A 20,789-nucleotide genomic window follows, 5' to 3' on the forward strand; every position below is an offset into this window, starting at 1 on the left:
TAATGAAAAACAGTGTCATCTGCATAAAAATGATGGGTCCTAAGACTGAACCCTGGGGCACACATATTAGCAACCTCAAAAACGAGCTAAATCCACCCATCTGAACACAACGTGTTCTGTTGGACAAATTATTGGCAAACCAGGAAGTAGCCTAATTTGAAATGCCAATTTTGTGCAATAAGTTTATTAAAAGTTTTTGATTGACGGTATCAAATGTATTTGATAAATCAATAAAAACAGCAACACTATTTTTAAATCAGCGATTCAATTAAATCATTTAAAATTTTCAGTGCAGCAGTGACAGTGCTATGTTGCTTCCTAAAACCAGACCGATATGTAGACAACATGTGATTTATGTCTAAAAAATTGTCGCTCATTATTTTTTATCAAACACATTTGCAAATATACAGATTTTCAAAATTGGTCTGTAATTGTTTACGTCCGAGGGTTCATCTCCCTTCAACAATAGGAGGACAAATGCTGACTGGGTGCTGACAGTGTTTTTATGCATAGCAGAAATGTCAGTGTTACCTGAAGCATCAATTAAACCCAAATAACAAAGTAAAAATTTGAACTTAATATATACTTTGAAATATAAAATATTGGAAAAATGTGCAAGCAACATTAAAGATGTCCTTTCTCTTTTTTCCCTCCAAACTTTTCCAGAACAGGACATGTTCCTGAATATCGTTACCATCAAGAAGTTGTGGGTTTTTACTCACATCTGTGCATTCATCCAGCTGAAATAAAAATAATTCTTCAAGTTTTCCCCCAACTTGTTCAACACAAGCCATATTTACATGGACAAATATTCAGATTAAAAACCTGATCAGAATTAAAATACTTAATGGAAATGCAAAATTAGACTGAATCCTAAAAATACATTTTAGCTTAAACTTGTAAATATTTTATTGATATTACAAGATTATTAGAAAATTTTATATTAGCAATGTACATTTTTTTTTTTTTTTTAATTTTCTCATGCCGTCCCGGAAAGTCCCATGAGGTACGAGCACCTCTATGTGAGAAACAGTGCCCTTGATAGTCTACAACCAAAGACCACAACATCTTCAGGTTTTGGTGGAATTCATTTTTACTTAAAGAGTTATTTTTCTTCTTTCAGCCTGCACAAACAACCTCACTGGATGAGGATAGAGACTCAATGAGATAGTGTTGACAACTATTTTATTCGTGAGGTGAAGGACATATCAGTGCAGCTGTGGTTAGCAGTGACGGTGGGTCTGACTGATGACTGCTGTGTGGTTTCACAAAGGGCGGGCTAAGCCAATCACATTCTTCCAACCCAATCAGCTGCTTGTAGGTGAGGCGTTATGAAGAAGGGTGTCCATAAATATGGGAGCTGTGAGCAAAACTTGATTTTGTTGGAAGCTGAAGGTGCTCAGAAAGAAAATAAGACGATTTGTGGCTTGGTGTTGATAGCAAACGCTCAAATCTCTTCATTTTTCTGGTGTCACAAAAGCAGCTGCTTGAGTCCAAAATGAACGTTTATTCAGGTAAAAGAAAAAAGAATTTCAATTCTTTGGCTAATGGTCACAAACAAAAGAGATCTTAATTTATCCTTTAAATGAAGCAGCATGGCCAGCACAGTCTCAGTCCAGAATGTGAAATAACTACATTATTCCACAAAGGCAGAGGTAGCAGTTTTATAATAAATACTGTAGTAAAAATATTACAATTTTAAGCTCCGTAATCCTTAAATATCGATTCCTGCCTTTCAAAGTCTAAAGATACACTTACAGGCCACAGTCAGTAAAACACAATGACCAATCTAACAGCTTCAGGGGCTTTATAATGATGCGATTATAATGTAGACATGTAAACTCAGATCTTCTACATTTTGAGACTGGGCTGCTTTGGTATCAACGTGATGACACCAACCCCAGCAAACGGCTGAAATGGCTTCAGCACAGATGAAGTTTCAGGTTGATCTGAGAGTTTCATTATTCCCCATGTACCTGAACTTAATCAGACAATATCTTTCCAGCTGTTCTACTCTTTATACTTACATTTTTGGGATATTTAATCAGACATTGACAGAACCCGATTCATTTAACTCATTGTGATCTTTCCTTGACAAGCTATCACCCCTGGAAATCAATTCTCTTTTAAGTCATGTAATTTTAAGCATTTGTGCCTTGAGGCAGAGAGACCTTCAGGATCTAAGTATCTTAAAATTAATACTTCAATCATAAAAGAACATTTATGTGCAAGGCCTGAGGCAAACCTTCAAATTTAAGCTGCTTACTGTCAACTGGAACTGACCAGCCCCTTGGTATAATAACCCTGAAAAAATGTTATAAAATGTGCATGGCTTGTTTAAACCAGACATTTGCATAAATATGACTGATGAGTTTATTTTAAATGTTTGCAAATGACTTGGTTTTTCATTTCTAATTACTAAGTCCATTTATTAATAAAGATGACTGCACATAGAAAACAAGCGAATTTCCACAACTGTGTGGAGCCGTAATTGTTTCTCCTCACGACTGTGGGATTCTATAACAAGGGTATCACATACTACTGTATACTCATTCCAGTTTTAAAACTAATTGTAGTAATTACTACACAAGACAGATGATCTAATAGTTCAGCATGACAGTGTTTTATTGAAATGGTTCAAACATACAGAAAACATGGTAAAAATACAGTAATCAAACATGTGACCTTAAAAGGGCGATGGTCATCTGACCCTTTTGTGTTGAGTGTATTGATATCATTTAAGTATTTATCATGTGGAATGTGCATTTGATAAAGTCCAAGACAAGGAACCAGTGGGTTAGGTCTTGGATGTGGTCAGAATGAGCCAATCTCACTGTGAGTACTGGAGTCTACGTCTGCTCCAGCTGACTTAGAAAAAACATGAGATCATTTGTTTTTTTAATAGATTCTTTTACTGCAGACTGAAAAGGCCCACATCAAGTTGTAACCGCATATAGAAAACTCGATCAGCTTCATTCCAACCAACACGGAGTCTTACAGAAAGATGTGAGGGAAACTATGTTGACGTGTGCGCAGATGCCTGAGCTTTACAGGCCGATGGTGTAGGAGCGGCCTGCGGGGTTGTGGATGGCAGAGCAGGCCGGTTCGGTCACAGCCCATTCATACCAAACCTTCTTCCCATTGTTGCAGCGCCAGAATCGCACTGCAATGTCATCGTCCCGTGATATGGAGATGGGTTGCTGTTAAATACAGAATATGACAATTAACCTGCGAAAATGTTTTTGAAACCTTGACATTTACTGTATGGCCACTTACTTTAAGCGGGAAGAGAATGGGAAACCAGGAGAACATTCCAGGGGAGTGTGTATCTGGTTTTATACCTGAGATAAACACAGTGCATTAAACAGATATCTCTGTTTAAATATTTGAAAGTTACTTTCTCTTGTTTTAGTTCACGTACTGAGCGTCACATCTTTGTACAACGTTGTCTCAAAGTAGCCAGCAAAGCCATGAAGAACAGAGTTACAGCCCACGGAGAACCTGAGACACTGATACCGGTTATTATTCATGTCTGAGAGAGAGAGAGAGAGAGAGAGAGAGAGAGAGAGAGAGAGAGAGAGAGAGAGAGAGAGAGAAATATCGTTAATACATGAAAAGCACACAGGGTTCACTGGCGTACAGTGTGAAGTCCGAGTGCTTTTCTTCACCAGTTGTGGGGTGTGTGAAGGTGAAGCATGGTTTGGGTTCAGCCAGCTGGTGGAAGTTATGGAGTCGCACAACGTATGGGGTCTCAAAATGGCACTCGGGGTCCTTGTCACGTTCCCGGCACCCTCGTACTTCGTTGTACAGCTTGGAGGAGGACAGAGGAGCCAGGAAAGATGTGTATGAACATGGGATGCTGACTCCATCCTCTGAAGAAGGAAAGTGATAGAGGGGGAAGGAAGCATGGAAGGTGATGAAGGATAACATTGTTATTGCTTGGTGTAGCTAAAAACAGCTGCAGATGCTTTTCATCAAAGCATCTGCAGCTAAAGTGTCAATATGTTGAATCAGTTTTTAAAAGCTTTATGTACCTTTGAGCAAGTGCTGCGCTCCGTCTAAGCACTCTGGTGAGAGCTCATTGTCACCGAATGATCCGAGCAGCTCGCTAACGATGATATCAGCTTTCTCTGGTGCTGCCCAGTCGCGCATGTCACATGACACCACCGTCACCTGGTCACCCCACTCCTCAAAGCGCCAGTTTTCTAGTCTGAACAGCACAGACGACCCATCGCACACATCATGCTTCACTTCATTTCACTTTAACACGAGGTTTGAAATTAAGAATAAAGTCTTCCCATTTAGACACATTAATGGAAACTACTCACGTTACTACAGCATTGGGATTTTTTTCGACAGCGTACACCTTCAGCTTCCGGTCTGCCTTCCTGGCAGCATTCAGGGATGCATTGACCAGAGGACCCCTACCTGCTCCTAAAACCATCAACACCCTGTAACAGAAGAGATAACATCAGCTGCTACTTCATCCTTTGTGTCATCCTGAAATTAACCTGTTTTGTTATCAGAAATGTGATAGTGATGGAGATGATAAAAGGAAGAAAGTGCTGGTTCGCCCTGTGTGATTTTCTCGGATCCAAGTCAAACCATTTAATGTGATTCTTCATATACAGACTTAGATGCAGGTACTTACTGAACATTTGTGTCTTTCTGCTCCTCTGGTACTCTGTCTAGTAGACATTTATATACAGCCTGTACACAAAGATCAAACACACCAAATTATTAGAGATCATTTGGAAAATCATACAAATGCTTCCTGAGTCTCATCAGTTTGGTCTCAGTCCTGTCTCAACTCCACACAAAAGGTAAAAAAAAAAAAAAAAAAACTAAATAGGAACAAACTGATCAAACAATCCTGAAATTCCTCTCTCACTAAAGGACACAGTTAGCTCTTTGACACTGGCCTTGCACCAGCACGGGGTGGGTTGTTGAACATAATTTTGAACCGGCCGGTGCATTCCTACTGAAAAAAGTTGGTTTGGAAAGAGAACAGTCCAATCCTAAAAAGCACCACAAAGCAGTGGCTCTTCCTCATGAACCGTCATCAGTGGGCAAAGACTGATTCACCCGAGCGCCAGACCACTGGGTCAGCCTGTGTATATTTATTTAAATAAAGTAAAAACAATAAAACAAAAAAACAAAAGAAAACTAGTTGAATGCCAGACCAATGCTGGGTGTTAGTGTTTCACACAAGTGCTGTAGTATTAAAGAAAAAAAAACAAACAAACGCCAGACCAAATAATCCATAAGCTGAAGAATGTGAAGGACAACAGACTTGGGTAAAAGCGGAGCTGGATGTAGCGTTACATTTTAATCCACCGTAGCAGCCGCCAACGAAGAAGCCGACAGAGTATCGCTTCCCCTGCCGAAGTCTTCCACAGATGAAGACGGTAAGTTGACTACAGACCACACGTTGAAAATAAAGCTCAAATCGGCTAACTTATGTCGATCCAACATTGGAATCATTCATTTGGTGTAAAACCTGAATGCTGCTGCAATGCTATGTTGATTGCATAATTTTAAGTCCAGCAATGTCCTTTCTGTGACTGAATGTGCACCAACTCTACAAATAATTCACTGGGCGCAGTGCCACTAGTGTGGCCTTACCTGTTGGTACTGAGAATATTTAATAGGATCCTTCTCAAATACTTCATATGTCTGAGACTCCAAATTATCCATGAGGGGCTGAATGGTGAGAGAAAAAAACAAATCTGTTAGCTATTTATCATCTGAAGAAAAGAGAAAACAGGGGTACAAATGCTTTTCTTTTACCTGTAGCGGTGACTGTAGGTAGTCTTCATAACCTTTGGCAAAGAGCTCGTAGGAATTGGGTGCAGACCTGCTCTGGTTGAGGTATTCCAGGTACTGCAGGTAGGACCTAAAGTCCTTCTCAGTGTGCCGGCTGGTGCCTGTGAAGATGAACTGGGCCTCCAACTGAAAAGAGACATAAATTGTGTTAAAACTGTTTGAATTTGTTGAATCAAATTGTCAACTGTCATGTCATACCTTAAAGAGACGCAGGATTAGTCTCTGATGGGCTTTTGACAAAACAGGGAAGCCCTTCTTATTAGTTAGGAAGATGTTTGTGGGAAGAATTGCTGCTTTAATTGGTTCCCCGAGCCATTTATCAATCACAGCATCTGATGGCATGTCTGCCCCAACCTCAATAGCTTCAGGGACATAAGAACACATTTCCATTAGAAAATTGGACCAGTGCAATAATTTTTACTTCTGGCTGTGACTTCACAGAGTGTTTACTCACCAAGACAGATCCTCTTGTTGTAGTCACAAAGGGTTCGAAATGAGTGCCACCTAAAAAAAGAAAAAAAGAAAAAGAGGTAGTGAACAAAGTAAATGTTTAACAAGAGTTTAATGCATACAGACAGAACCTGGTTGCTCAGGAAGTTAACTTGCAGAAAACTAACCAATTCCAGGTCTTCTCGTCTAGGCTCGTTTCATCAATGCAGATGGTTGGTTCGTTCTCAATCAGATCTTCCCGCATGTCGTCTGACGCCATCAGCGGGACGCGTACCCAGAACTAATGAACACAGAACAGCACTTAGAGACGTCTGCTACCTGTGCCATGCAACAACAATGTACGAGAACATGCTGTTTCTACTGGTGTTGTGAATCTTACATTTGAGGTGTGATGCCCAGTGTGGATGTGGTTCAGCAACAGTCGGGCTAGATTAGCATTATGGGGGCCCTTCAGAGGGACCATGAAGACAGGCAGACCCAGGTAGGCCGAAAAGTCTAACTCCTGTGCTAGAGCCTAGAATGAAACACAAGCGGAAAAAATGCCAAGGGAACAAAGGAACAAATACAGATTAAGAAGAATAAGCACATTAAACTTGGACAAGATGATTTAATTAATCCCAAAACATAAAAAAAATCTCATCAAACAAAGTGTATGTTAATCAAACTGACAAGAGGAAAGAACTTACAGCCTCTGAGTTTCTGCGTTCTGTCTCGATTTCAGAATCTGCATCAATCCATGGAGAGAGCTTCCCAACGATTAGAGTATTCCAATCTAGGGGGAACATTAATGAGCATTTTAAATTACATCTGTAAACTCATTTTCTTTTAATATATATATATATCCTATAGTTTGCTCGAACTAAGATTTCATCCACACAAATATGTTGTAAAATTCTCAATCTTCCCAGCCTTTTGTTGGCTGTAATTATATGTTCTCTCGTTTTTTTAAGATATTAAGATAAAACATCACACTTGGATATCTACACCTCTTATATTTGCACTCCTTTGTTGCCACAGCCGTTCTGATGGCGAATAACTACTGTGTGTTGCAGTAATTATTTCACTATTACTCACTACATTTTCCAGTGTCATTCTCATATATAATCAAATTTTAATACCATTAACAAATCTGCTTTGTTGTCAGTCCTGTCAGTGACGCGTGGTGTCACCAGAACTGATCTTACTTTGAATGTTTTTTCTTAATTGAAGCTGTTTCACACTTACATCAAGAAGCACACACACAGTGTATGTAACTGGTCAACTAATGTGAGATTTTAAGGACTGTTACAATAGACGGGTATTTTTGAGGAAGCTAATCTTTAGATTCTCTAAAATTCCTTATATCAAACACTAAACATGCGTTTGGACAACTCATTTGACTCTGAAAAGTCCCGTTTCCATGAGTTCTTTTCTTTTTTAATCTTAATTGAGCAAATTACATCTAATTAAGGACTAGTGACTCCAGATATGTTGGAAGGTAAGCAAGTAGAAACACTAACCTCTCCCACATAGCAACAGGTCTGACCGGGTATGGGCACCTGGCCGAGATTTAGCGGGCTCCAACTCAAATTCTCTCCTGAATCTCGGGTGGAACAAGGGCATGCACAGGAAGTCAAACCTGCATACCACAGGAGGAAAAACACAAAAACATTTCATTGTTTATCATATTAACACGAAGGGATACACAAATACATTTTCTAAAGTGTCTTAGAAAATACATGTGACTTCATTTTAAAAATGAGGCTGAACGATTCTAACTAACGAACTAACACTAAAACAGCATCACAGTGATGGGGCACGTGCTGATAACTCGCCGGCTAGCTTAGCAAGCATCACACACATGCTAACAAGCGCCACTTACTGTATTACTTTATTTAAACGTAAAGACAAAACACATGCGGGGTAAAGCCCTATCCTCACCCAAGTTTGGCGACCGCAGCTAACGTGTCAGTTATCTCCGGTACACAATTCAAATCTCTCCCGCAGGACACCTTGCTCCCCGTACTGGCGGACGCCATGACTTCAGCCAACTGAACAGAGTGGCTGGACTGCCGATGCTTTGCCGAGCTGCCGATGCAACTGACGCCATCTTGGATCCTTATGTATGTGTACGCAGATTGCGTAGCTAAGTACGTAGAGCCAAAATGGATTAATCAATTCCTGTGCAGCATTTCTCGTGAATTATCGCGATGAGGAGCGGCTTTTAGCTCAACTGGTGGAGCAGCTGTCCTACATATAGAGACCAGCTCCTCGGAGCAACCGGTCCAGGTTCGAGCTCTGCCCAGAGACCCTTTGCCGCATGTCATTCTCCGCCATCTCTGTTCTCTTTCCCTGCTGTTGAATAAACATCACTATGGCCCAAAAATCCTCAATAATAAGAATAAGTATGCATGAAGGGTTTAAAGAGTTTGTTAGGTTGCATTGTCATTTTTGGACTTTCCATTAAAACATCTATAGCAAGATAAAAACACGTTTAGACTAAAAATAAAAAAGTAAATTATGTGAAAAATATTAAATAGCCTTTACCCACTTTTGGCATCACAGTTCATGAGGATGCTCCACTATTTTTTCAGTACTTGTTGAGAACTGACTTTTCTCGTTCCAAGCCAACTTTTTTCAATCTGAATGCACCGGCCGGTTTTCACATCCAGAAAGATGACACTTATCATTCAGAGAATGTAAGGTTTGCAGAAAGTGGCTTCACTGCATATCAGATTCACAGCTTTTAGGCTACAATATCCCTTACACAAACCTAAATGCTTTTGGATTTGTTTCTACATGTGCATATTTATGCAAGCTGTCATATTTGCAGGAGCTATATAAGAGTGAAAGCTCAGTGTACAAAGCATTATATAGAAGCAGTTTTCTCCATAACATACTAATCAGTAGCTATGATGTTTTATTGACTGTGTTTGAATACTTTTAAAATGGATGGATCCTGTTTGACGTGTGTTTGAGGATTAATCTTTACCTGGCTTTTATCAGAAAACGTGCACTGATTTTGAGATCGGGAAATCTCTGCATCTTCATCAACCTCATTATGGCATTGGAAGATGTTTGTAGTTTCAAGGACAAGCCTAAACATCATTGGTTCCCTTTGTCAGGTTTGGAGGATACAACAGCATCTGTTCATATGACTGACAACTTTAAATGGAGAAAGCTTAAAACATCTGAAAAGAATGGAGTTCCACTTCACTTTCTCATACCACCTTTGCCTCAGGCCCCCTCTTTCATCAACCGACCCAGACCAAACAAATCAAAAACAGTGCAAAGGCCTTTCCCTCTGGCTCATGGAACAACAACCCTGGGTTTCATCTTCGAAGGTGGGGTAATTGCAGCAGCAGACACACGTGCCAGTGCTGGGGGGCTTGTTGCATGTCCTGAAGTTCATAAAATTACCCCTATTCACTCCCATTTAGTGGTCACCTCCTCAGGTAGTGGTGCAGACTGTGTGCTGTGGGAGCGTATTCTGATTAGAGAGATCAGACTCTACCAACTGCGGCACAAGCGCCGTCTCTCAATACGGGGCACTGCTAAGCTTCTTTCCTTCATGCTGCATCCCTTTAAAGGCACTAATGTGTGTGTGGCTCTAACTCTGTGTGGCTGGGATGAGGACGATGGGGTCAAGAATTTGGACAACACTTCTGGTTTGACTGATGGTAGTTCTTCATGTGTTTTCAGTAATCAAAATGTCACTTCAACAACATATTTACCATCCTCTAACACCGGCCCAAAGCTTATTTATGTGTGCAGTGATGGAGCCAAACTGCAGGGAGATGTCTTCTCTGTGGGCTCAGGTTCTCCTTATGCCTACGGAGTCTTGGATGGGGGTCTGAGGTGGAGTTTGAGTAAAGAAGAAGCTGTCTCCTTGGCAAGAGAAGCTGTTTTCAGGGCCACTCACAGAGACGCCTACTCAGGAAACAACGTGGACATTTTCCACATCACAGCTCAAGGATGGAGCCAAAGACCGAGGGAGGACCTGAAAGAGGAATATTACAGAGACACAGAGAGGAAAGGCTTGGATACAAGAGGAGAGAGTGATAAAATAGAAAGCTTCTAAATAGGGTACCAGTATTAGTGTGTGTCTACCAGGGTTAGTGTTTAGGTTTAATAGAGAAAAAGTGTAAAGTCCTACCACACAATTACCATATGTTTTGAGTTAATCAAGTTTTTACTATTTGTAATTAATCTATATAATCAGGTTATAGGGCATACAATTATTTTTCAGTCTTGAACTCTCTCTTTTATTACTTGAAATGACCATTTGTCAATATTTATATTTTTTTCTTGCTTTTTCTTACAAACACAATAGTCCTCCGAAATTACAGGGGGCGCTGTCTGATTGTGCGTCGATGACGCATAAGTATTCCTGTTCTTACAGCGGAAGCTGCTTGGTCATCGGACACATTCAAAGATGGCTCTTGCTAGTGTATTGAGCAGTGATTGTGCGGATTTTTCATTTGATTTTCGTCAGCCTCTGGCTTTTGATTGTGGACCCGGTCAGAATGGGTTGGAATTCGAGGCTACGCCGCGTGAAGATCTTAGTTTTTCCGTCAAAAACCCCCTGCTGGAGGGTGACGACGATGGCGTTGAGAGGAAAATAGAGTTTCTGCATGGAACAACTACCTTAGCGTTTAAAGTAAGTTAACGTTTCACTTCTCGTAGCATTCTTACGTAGTCTCTCAGTCCCTCGGTGTTTAGCTGTTAAAACAGATAAAAAGACAGTTACTCTTTCTCGTTAATGCTCCATAGTTTACAAAACGTCTGGTCTCAAATGTTAGCATGCTAGCGCGGCTACAAACTGCTATCTCATGGCAGATATTAGCTCAGACGTTTGTATTTCTTTGTATTTGACTTTTTTTTTTACTCAAAAATATTAGCAAGTCATTATATATCATAGATTTAACAGGAAGCACAGATGTATATTCTGCCTTGGAGGCATCATATGTGCCAGACGCCATACACACCTAGCTATGGTCTCCTTTACTGATATCAAACATTACATGCTTACATAGTTGCACGCTGAATTTTGCTCCCCAGATTTGGAGTTTAGGGCAAACATATGGAACACCCTTAATGAAAATGGAGACTTAACCACAACGAAGAAAATGAACTTCAGAGTGAGAAGAAAAACAAACGTATAAAAAAAGCAAACGGCATGTCCACTTTGTATAATGATTAAGTGTTTATGTACAACACTCTCCTCATACAATTACTTCTCAAACAGGCTACATACTTTTTATACTAATTAATGCACATTAATGAGCATACGTGAAAAATAACAAAAAAATAGTTTATTAACTGAGCCTAAAATAAATTAATGTGAGCTATACACCAGCTCAAGCATGTCTAGTTAGCTTCATTTTGCATTTTGATTAATGATGACCTGGACTTGTAGTACAGGGTTATGTGGAGAACATGCTTAAACATAGCTGAAATCTTTTAGTTGCAGTATAAAACCGTATTTTGTACAGGTTGGTTATGTTTGCACTGGATTTTGGGAAAGTGACTGCTGTGTTCCACTGTGCTCCCCTTCTTACTTTATTTGCTTTTCTAATGCCCTCATCTCCCAACTATTTGCCTTTCTCAGTTCCAACATGGAGTTATTGTTGCTGTGGACTCACGGGCCACGGCGGGCTCCTACATCGCCTCACAGACGGTGAAGAAGGTGATTGAGATCAACCCCTACCTACTGGGTACCATGGCTGGGGGAGCTGCTGACTGCAGCTTCTGGGAGCGACTGTTGGCCCGTCAGTGTCGCATCTATGAGCTTCGCAACAAAGAGCGAATCTCGGTGGCAGCAGCCTCCAAGCTGCTTGCTAACATGGTGTACCAGTACAAGGGCATGGGACTTAGCATGGGAACCATGGTGTGTGGCTGGGACAAGAGAGGTCCAGGTAAATGCTACAGCTGAATCTCACATCTGGCTTTTTTGTTTAAACACTGATTCAAGAACATTTCCTTTATCTAACCATTTAAATCTGACTATATTGCTGGTGAAAGAACGTGACATGCATAGTTCACCTGTATCGACAGGAAGTGAGCAGTACTTTCTGTCACTGGCAACATGGTTGGATTTAAAGGTTTAAAAGTAGTCATGAGAAACCATCTCAATGACAGATTCTTGAATTTTTACTTCATCATAGAAGTTGTTTAGATAGGGAACCTTACCTAAATTTACAATATGAGACAGTAGAGCAGTAAAAAAAGACAAAATGACAGAAAAAAACTGAACTATTTTAATTATAGGTACAATTTCAAATAAAACTGCCACATTTGTGATTCTTTGTTAGTTTTCCTTTTGTCTTGCCAGTTAAGAGCCATAAAAATACATAAATGTATGTAAGTAATTAGGTAACATCTTTTTTTTTTTTTTTTTTTTTTTTTTTAATTGGGTAACATCAACAGCATCATCTTAAGCTTTTGAATTGAATAACATTTAAACAGCTGTTTTTAAGACCTAGAGATCAGTTCATCACTAGAGCAACCTGTGACTTAATTGTGGAGCATTTTTTAGAATCTGGATATTTTGGTTTGGTATTAACTTAAAGCCAAACTTGAAGCTGGAACATGGCTGTTGCAGGGCCTTTTGTTTATTCTTTTTGTCTGTGTAAACTGCATTACTCCCAAATTTTATTTATTTATTTTATTTAAACTGTATTTTACCAAGGATACAACCCAGTTGAGGTAAGAACCTCTTTTACAGTGGTGCGCTGGCCAAGATGGCAACACAAGTAATTACAAAACAACGTAGAAATTACTATAAAACAGATAAGAACTTTGAACAATAAAACTCTCTCTCTCTCTCTTTATATATATATATATATATATATATATATACACACACACACACACACACACACACACACACACACACACACACACACACACACACACATACATACATACATACATGATAACATGAAAAAACAGTAATGGGCTCATTTAACGAAGCAGTTGTCACTAGGGCTGCAACTAATGACTATTCTGGTAGTCAATAAGTCATCGACTATTAAAACGACTAGTTGACTAATCTTATGTGTCTAATAATTATTAAATGGAAACTTATTTTCCTTTCAGCTTTGAAATCTTGCATGAGGTTAGGTGAGTCCGACGTGTCTCCTCTTTAAATGTTCGAGCATCGCAGACGTACTTCCGTGGTACGCAAGGTCCGCTTTACAAATCTCACAAGTATTTAATTTATTTTGTAAGTTTAATTTGAAGTAGTCCCAGACTTTTTACTGCCTCTGCCACCGTTTTGTTTCCTGGGCTGCCGCAATATTTTTCCCCTGGTGGACTTTATTGCTCATGTGCAACTCTCAGCAGAGATAGGAAAGAAGATGATGTCTTACTCTGTATTTTTTTTTTTTTTTTTTTTTTTTTTTGCTGACAATAGTTGACAATTAAATTCGTTGTTGACTATTTTTATTGCTGACTATTATCAACAACGTTGACTAATCGTTGCAACCCCAGTTTTCACAGACTTAAATGCAGATAGCTTTACCAATAATAGTAAGTTCAGATTATTTTGGTGCCTGTTCCAGGTGACCGGGACAGACTACGTGAGAGCTTTCCGTCTTATCAGTCCTGATGTTGGTGACAGATGACAAATATGAATTGTTTGACCAAAGATTTTAGCTGCAGGTTAATTTTGATGTAAAATATTTGCAAATGTAGGTGCTTCAAGAATTTATCGGGACACAAACTTTTAACTATTTAGGGTTTCAGTCTACAATCCTTTTTTTTTTTTTTTTATGGCTATTTTGTTTCCAAGATTGTTTCACTATTTTTTATGCACCCAGCATGCATTAACGTCCCACTCTTGGCTGTCTTGTGCTATTCATTCTGTCAGATGTGAAGAGTATCATGCTGGTATGTTAATTCCTCTGTAATGAATCTGCTTTGTTTGTCAGAGTTTTAGTCTTGACACATCTGAAAGTTTTAATCAAATGTTTGAAATGTTTATTTAACACACTTGGGTTGAACAGGAGTGGTAACTGTTTAAAGTTCAAATGGACTGAGCCTGTGTCGTGATTATGTTCAGTTTTTTCTGTCACCAATTACTATGTCTTTGTGCATACAGGAATTGAATGAGGAAAAAGGAGTAATTCACTAAGTTGACCACTAGGTGGTACTACAGCTTGTCTTTTGCTTTGCTCCTGTTAAAGCAGCTGCTTTTTGGATGTCACTGTGTGAGGCCGTACATCATGGAAGGTGTGCTTAAAGAGGCCGCCACAGTGACACAGTAATGGGAAATCGATGGGGCTGGGACTGTGGGCCAGTGAGAGTGCGACTAAATGATAGACGCTGGGTTTCAGCCGTGGACAATTGGGTCGCATGCATAATGCCCTTACGTCCGCTGAGATCGATGCCAGCTTTGTCTAGGAAGCAGAAAGGTCTGTTTGAACAATGATGGGCTTGCCGGTGGGCCAGCACGCGCACATGACACATGTTAAATCCCAGGCAATCAATGGGGAAATAATGATCTCTATATAGGTTCAATAGGTGTGTGAGCTCTGTCATAGCTCTCACTGTGCTGATGATTGAATAGAGAGATAAATGTCATGTAATTTAAATCAATCACGATTAGGCAGAAAGCTCATTAGCTAGCTACAACCACGTCAAGAGCACTTATTCCCTAGATGAAGTGGCTTAAGCTGTATGTAGAATAAATAGAATAAACGTGATGTACAGGAGCTTGAAAAATGTGGCTGTGTGTAATAACATTACATGTTAGGACTCTTGTAATCTGTATAGTATAGTCGATGCTTGATAGCTGGGGAGCAGCTTTGATTTCGACAGGGAGAAGTCACTATGCCATGTGTGGCACAGACTGGTTCGCCTTACAAAGACAAGAGGGGGTTGTAATGGGGTTGTCTGTGATTAAACGGGATGCAGCCTCATTACAAAAAGGAGAGTAGTGTACGATGTGAAGCCTTGTCACAGACCCATGTGGCAGCCTCTTCCCGAGAGGATGATGTAATAACTCCTTCCCCCTTTGTACAACTGCGGCTCTCTTTTTTTACTCTTAAGCCAGTTGAAAATTCAAGTGGGAAAGACAGATGACAGACACTGACCCATCTGGTGCCAGCCACCCATGTACTGCTCCGTGCTTACCTAACATCTCAACGCTGTTATTCCAGCCAGCTGCACAGGCTGCTGTTTTAAAAAAGGCTCCTTAAGCACCTGTCAGTTGATTGATGAAGTGGAAGGGGCCTTGCTGGCCTGCACCATTGCAGTACTCCACCATCCAAACATGCACCTTTTTTCCATGCTAGTCTGAGGTTCATGACTTTCACCCCTTTTCTGTTTGCTTCCTGATCACACATCACTGCTGCGTCACTGTTTACGGGGCAGAGAGCATTCAGTGATATCGGATTTAGCTCTACAAAGGCCCCAGGTGTGTTTGTAAGAGAGTGGATGTGGGGTGTTAGATTTTCTTCTGCTTCTAAAGTTGGACCTTTTCAAGAGTCCTCAACGACCTCAAATCTGCAAATCTGCTACTCGACACAAGAGGCTGCCTTTACAACTCTCTCTCCTTGCCCATTATGTTCTTAACGAGTTCCTCGCAGTTTTCAAGAGGAACAGGCAGGTCTTGGAATGGCAAATTACCCCTGTACATAGGCAGGCGCTGCATGATTATAATGGCAAGCCAACGATAGGTTTAGGAAGCTGCAATTTGCCAGCTGAAACCAATGGTAAGCTGCTTTTTTTTTTTCCCCCAAGCAAAGTGGGAAGAAGAAGTGGCTCTCTGTTCCTAATACTGTCACTAGTTAAGCTGACAATCTGCAAGCAAGGATGTGCAATCTGTGGGCATTTTAAAGTGTTTTTTAATAAGGGAACATAGCGATAGCGGTGGATCTGGTGGTATCTGGCAGTTTCTCTACGCACGTGTTCCTGCTTTTCTGTGCGAGAATCATTTTCACAGGTTTTGCTTTGTGAAAGCGGTCTGAAAAACATGCCTTTTCACAGGCTGTCTTTTTAGCGTCTGCAGGCTGGCTGTGGGCGAGCGCGCAGGCTGGTGCTAGTCACCCCCTTCCACGTCACTCCGGAGTCAGGCCTGACGAGCATGTCACAGTGCAGAACAAAATGCTGTCCATGAAGAGTCGTGTTTGTGTATGTGGAGCAAACTGGCCCTCACATGTCCAGTCGAGTATTGTAGGGGTCGGCATTGCTCATGGGATTTCATGTTAGATCGGTGTGACACGGAGTGATGCTCCATGTGATGTTCAAGTGTGCAAATGTGTTGAAATGAAAGCTGTGTGTGTGTGTAGATGGCTATAAATGTGCTGTACTTGTCTAATATCCACAGGATGTGAGTATGTGGTGTATTTTTTTTGTATTTATTTATTTATTTTCCCCTCATCCTCCCTGGTGAGGTGCAAGATGCAGTTACCTGGACAGCTCGGGTTGTGGGTCGATAGTTAATTTTTGGCCTGTTTGCAGGGATCAATAAGATCCAGAAAGGGGCTCCTGGGCAGACAGTGTTGTGGGCCGATCCTCGTCAGCAAGTTCCGCGGCCAGCTTCATTTTACTTGAAGAGGATGCAGCTGTTCATATCTGCCAGCCTTACTTCACTTGGAGAGGCTGCAGCTGCTCTTATTCTTTCTCTGGAGGTCTTGCTCTTTGTGTGTGCACGTTTACAGAATTGTGTGTGTGTGTTGTTTGCTGGGAAAGTGGTATACCATCTTAGTTTTCCTGCCAAAGCTTGACACCTGAATCAGGAGGAAAACAACTCCCTTTACCCTGTTTTCTCCTGCCTCACAACCCTTTTTGACCTGTCTTTTGTTCTTTGTGTCTTCAGGTCTGTACTATGTTGACTCAGAGGGGAACCGGGTGTGCGGGGACCTGTTTGCGGTAGGCTCTGGCTCCATGTACGCCTACGGTGTGATGGACAGCGGTCTGCGACACGATCTGTCCGTGGAGGAAGCGTGTGAGCTGGGCCGTCGTGCCATCTATCAGGCCACGTTTCGTGACGCCTACAGTGGAGGGCAGGTTAACCTATACCACGTTCACAGCAAAGGCTGGACCAGGATCTCCCAGGATGATGTGCTCATGCTACACCAGCAGTACAGAGATCAGGCATAGTTGATGTGGAAAGGGGAAGGAGTATTTCTTTTTCTAATATTCAATGTTTAAGATGTTCAGATGTCTTTCAGGTTGACACATAATAAAAAAAGAAAAAAGAAAAGGACTCATCTTCTGATCAACTTACAGTTGCATCACTTGTCACTCGTTGCCAGCTTGAAGCTTTATATTATACATTTTTAACAATGTCAGTGAGCACCATTCACCTTGCACAGAGTATGATCTGAGGGGCTGCAGAAATGGGGTTGATGACTCAAACATGCTTTAATTCAGTGTGGGAGTAGTGTGGTGCTTGCTCTACATACATTTCACTTGGATCATAACCTTGGAAACTACATCCTCTTCCTTAATAAAACCTGTGATCTTTTTTCAAGTGTTGTTTTTTTTTTATTTCACATAAGTGCCTCTTCTAGTTTTTGCTCACAAGATGCAAGCTCTTTGAAACTGCTCTTTACATTAATGTATAGTGTCATCGCCTCATCATCTTTTTATTGTTGTAGTTTTTAACCGCTGTTGGTGTTTACATTTCCCTCATCTGTTTCCCCAGCTGTTAAGATCTGGAGGTACATCCGAAGCCTGTTTTGTCTCCTCTATATGTTCTGCATGTATTAGCAGGGAGTAGCGGAGTCTAAATAGCACTATTTAATTGCATACCACCAGCTTCAGTAATTGTGCCTCCTGAGTTGTAACAGTGTGTTTTTCTTCCCCTCACTGGTAATGTTTCCCTCCTCCGCTCACGTTGCACAAATGCGTCATTTAATTGGAAGGGGAAATTTATTCTTTAATTCCTCCCTGACACACTTAGCTTCTCGATGTGCAGCGGTTGTGTGCCACCCTGCCATGGTGTTTTACAACATAACGACCTGCGCTGGCATTGTGTGCCCCTCCAGTAGTTTTTATGGTGTGGTATAAACACTAATAAAGGGGACAGCTGAGGCCAGTGCACTTTCAAACCATGGTTAAAAACTAGTTTCACAGGTGACTAGTTGGCAGATGGAATAGAAATGGGATTTCGATAAATGGAAATGAGCTGGTCTCGTCTTGGATGCTGCTCTTGGTAAATGAAGTGATTGGAACTGCAACATCAATAGAAGCGGATGCTGACAGAGTGACTGAGCCCACGGAGATAGGCTAAACTAATGCAGTTGTATATAAAAAGTATTAAAGCTCTCCAGTGAAATAGTCCCTTAAATGTCCTCTATAGCTGGCTTAAAGAGTTAAGAGATGGAATAAATATGATTTTACATCTTCCCAAAAAGGGTGGATAAGTAGGTTTGCCAGTGCCATTAAATATCTAACAAGCAGCATTGTTACATTCGTACAAGTAGGCTTTCCTTGTTTTATAAAAGCAAAAGTGAGCTTTTAGAGGCAGCAATATTTTCTCATAACTGCTTGATGAGGGGCTGTTCAGGCAAAAGTGCAAGAGAACATTGTGGAGATTTAACCTGTGAAATTAATGCACTAGTTATTCAACATATTAAATACTCAGGACTGACTCACTGATCAGTACCCTGAATTAAAAAAAAAAGTTAGGAAATTATGTATTTTAAAGATCACTTTTTCTCAGTTTGCAACTTCACTTTATTTTTAAATTATACATTCACACTAAGAGTACACTTTAAGATAAAGCCATTCATCCAGTTTCTTAAGTTTTTTTTCCTGTTCAGGGTCGTGGGAGGCTAAAGCCTATCCTTGCTGCTTTTAGATAAAGCACTGGCTGAATATGTATAAAAGCATTTTTTTCAGACCATACCAAGTTGCAATATTGCTCTTGGTGAGAGCTTATCAAAGCAATTTGGTGCATGATTAGAAAAGGTTCTGAGTTTTAAAAGACCACAAATTTAATATAACTAAAGGGTGTAATTAAAAAATGGCAGCATATGAGTTTGAACAGACCAATAGCTTTACTCGTTTCAGTGATTCCTATCTCTGGTATGAATTTTTTTAGTTGGAGAAATCACAAGACATCGATGGCGTTAGAAAGAACCACTAATGTATTTGTGTTCTTTGTAGTTAAAGCTTTGTGAATGCAGGAGTTGCTTCAAATAAAGCTGGGAAGCCTCAGAATAGAAAAGCGAGCTGTTTGTAACTGTAAAGGCTTGTGTCTGTAAAGGAGTGTTTGTCAATGTACCACTTTGGTCCAAATTGAAATGTTTCAACATTTATGTTTCCCAGAGGACCAAACCTCCAGACTGATCCCCTGAATCTTCATGTAGTTCAGTATAGAGTGAAATAATGGCCAAAGATTGATGTCAGGATCGACTATCTTTACTTTGTTGTCTTCTAGTTAATTTACCCATTAATTTTTCATGCCTACTGCATTCTGTTCATGGCTGCAGGGGTCTGGACCATAACCCAGCAACTATCACAGCTTTTTTTTTTTTTTTTAAACTTCTGGAGGACGTTAATAAGCAGCCCATTTTCTAATTGGGAAATATAATTTTCATTAACAGTTTTCACTGATATAGTGAGCTCAGTGAACAGCATACTTCAGCATATTAAACATGACAGGTAGGCTTTCCATTCATCACTACTAAAGCAAATCTAAAATGAGTCAATGAAAAGCTGTTAAAAAGGAATTACAATAGATAGATTTTCCATTGACAGCGTCAAGTGAAGCATCCAGATGGCAAATGTGATTGTGGGAGCATTGAAACAATTGGACACATCCTTTTTTGAGTATATAAAGTACACACGACAGGCAAAAGTTATTCAGAAAGCTTGGATCAGCTTGAGCAACGAATTTGTGCATACACTTTGGAAATTGGATTTTTGCACTACAACAAAGAAACTAATGCAATATTAATAAAGTGTTCATCTATATAACAAAATATAGGGATCTGAAAATGACTTATATCTAGGCTGTTTAAATAAAAGTAAACAGACTTGGATAATATTGAACCTGTGTATGACAGCAATATGCTATTGCTCTGTTTAGCTGTTTAACCCAAAGAAGAAGAAGCAGCCATAGTGATGGGAAGTCAGACCTAGTTTTAGTTCTTTTGGCTTGACTCTATTAGAAGAGCCAGCTCTCTCTCAAATGACTCCTTGTTTAGTATAACTCTATCTTCTTTTTTAGCCTAATTAAGCAATTATGAATAATTTGTAGCTTGAAAAACATGTTCTTTACTTAATGTCATCAAAATTTTATGCAGAAACCACAGAACCACAACAAACAAATCAAATAAATATATAAATAAGTCCCTGTCCTGTACTACTACACTGCTGGTCTTATAGGTGTGCCCCCTTACACATAACAACCCCAGTCTTTCTTCGAATGTGATTATGTGCGTATCAAACTGAAGTCCTGCCCCTTCTGAAGATTCAGCTCTTTTTTTCCACTTCAACAAATCGGCTCTTAGAGTCGGTTTGTTTGAGAACGACTTAAAGACTGGAACCTGCATAAAGATTTTTTTATCTGATTG

At 40.2% G+C, this 20,789-nt stretch overlaps 3 protein-coding genes across 3 annotated transcripts; 2 read left to right on the forward strand and 1 right to left on the reverse strand.

Moving 5' to 3' along the window:
- Nucleotides 1–2,601: 2,601 nt before the first annotated feature.
- On the reverse strand, nt 2,602–8,350 carry prmt5 (protein arginine methyltransferase 5). Its single transcript, XM_041993344.1, has 16 exons — nt 8,197–8,350; nt 7,776–7,894; nt 6,963–7,048; nt 6,656–6,790; nt 6,444–6,556; nt 6,281–6,330; nt 6,025–6,188; nt 5,791–5,952; nt 5,626–5,703; nt 4,652–4,710; nt 4,329–4,451; nt 4,035–4,210; nt 3,669–3,872; nt 3,422–3,532; nt 3,277–3,341; nt 2,602–3,200 (listed from the first exon to the last, which is right to left on the reverse strand). The coding sequence occupies exons 1-16, from the start codon at nt 8,292–8,294 to the stop codon at nt 3,048–3,050; spliced, it is 1,896 nt and encodes a 631-aa protein (XP_041849278.1). The 5' UTR covers nt 8,295–8,350; the 3' UTR covers nt 2,602–3,047.
- Nucleotides 8,351–9,409: 1,059 nt separating this feature from the next.
- Nucleotides 9,410–10,336, forward strand: psmb11a (proteasome 20S subunit beta 11a). The gene has a single exon (XM_041992286.1). The coding sequence runs from the start codon at nt 9,410–9,412 to the stop codon at nt 10,334–10,336; it is 927 nt and encodes a 308-aa protein (XP_041848220.1).
- Nucleotides 10,337–10,532: 196 nt separating this feature from the next.
- On the forward strand, nt 10,533–17,731 carry psmb5 (proteasome 20S subunit beta 5). Its single transcript, XM_041992287.1, has 4 exons — nt 10,533–10,542; nt 10,641–10,915; nt 11,867–12,173; nt 17,081–17,731. Exons 1-4 carry the CDS (start codon nt 10,533–10,535, stop codon nt 17,362–17,364), a joined length of 876 nt encoding a protein of 291 aa, XP_041848221.1. The 3' UTR covers nt 17,365–17,731.
- Nucleotides 17,732–20,789: the final 3,058 nt, after the last annotated feature.

Source organism: Melanotaenia boesemani, chromosome 8 (genome assembly GCF_017639745.1).
Source record: "Melanotaenia boesemani isolate fMelBoe1 chromosome 8, fMelBoe1.pri, whole genome shotgun sequence".
Classification (NCBI taxonomy): Eukaryota; Metazoa; Chordata; class Actinopteri; order Atheriniformes; family Melanotaeniidae; genus Melanotaenia; species Melanotaenia boesemani.

Excerpts from the sequence above, each read along its gene's own strand:
- prmt5 (XM_041993344.1), bottom strand. The coding sequence starts at position 8,294 with ATGGCGTCCGCCAGTACGGGGAGCAAGGTGTCCTGCGGGAGAGATTTG. Across the intron at positions 4,452-4,651 it reads CAGAAAGACACAAATGTTCA|GGTGTTGATGGTTTTAGGAG; the intron begins GTAAGTACCTGC and ends CTTCTGTTACAG. Across the intron at positions 3,533-3,668 it reads CTTCACACACCCCACAACTG|ACATGAATAATAACCGGTAT; the intron begins GTGAAGAAAAGC and ends TCTCTCTCTCAG.
- psmb11a (XM_041992286.1), top strand. The coding sequence starts at position 9,410 with ATGACTGACAACTTTAAATGGAGAAAGCTTAAAACATCTGAAAAGAAT.
- psmb5 (XM_041992287.1), top strand. Across the intron at positions 10,916-11,866 it reads CAACTACCTTAGCGTTTAAA|TTCCAACATGGAGTTATTGT; the intron begins GTAAGTTAACGT and ends TGCCTTTCTCAG. Across the intron at positions 12,174-17,080 it reads CTGGGACAAGAGAGGTCCAG|GTCTGTACTATGTTGACTCA; the intron begins GTAAATGCTACA and ends TTGTGTCTTCAG.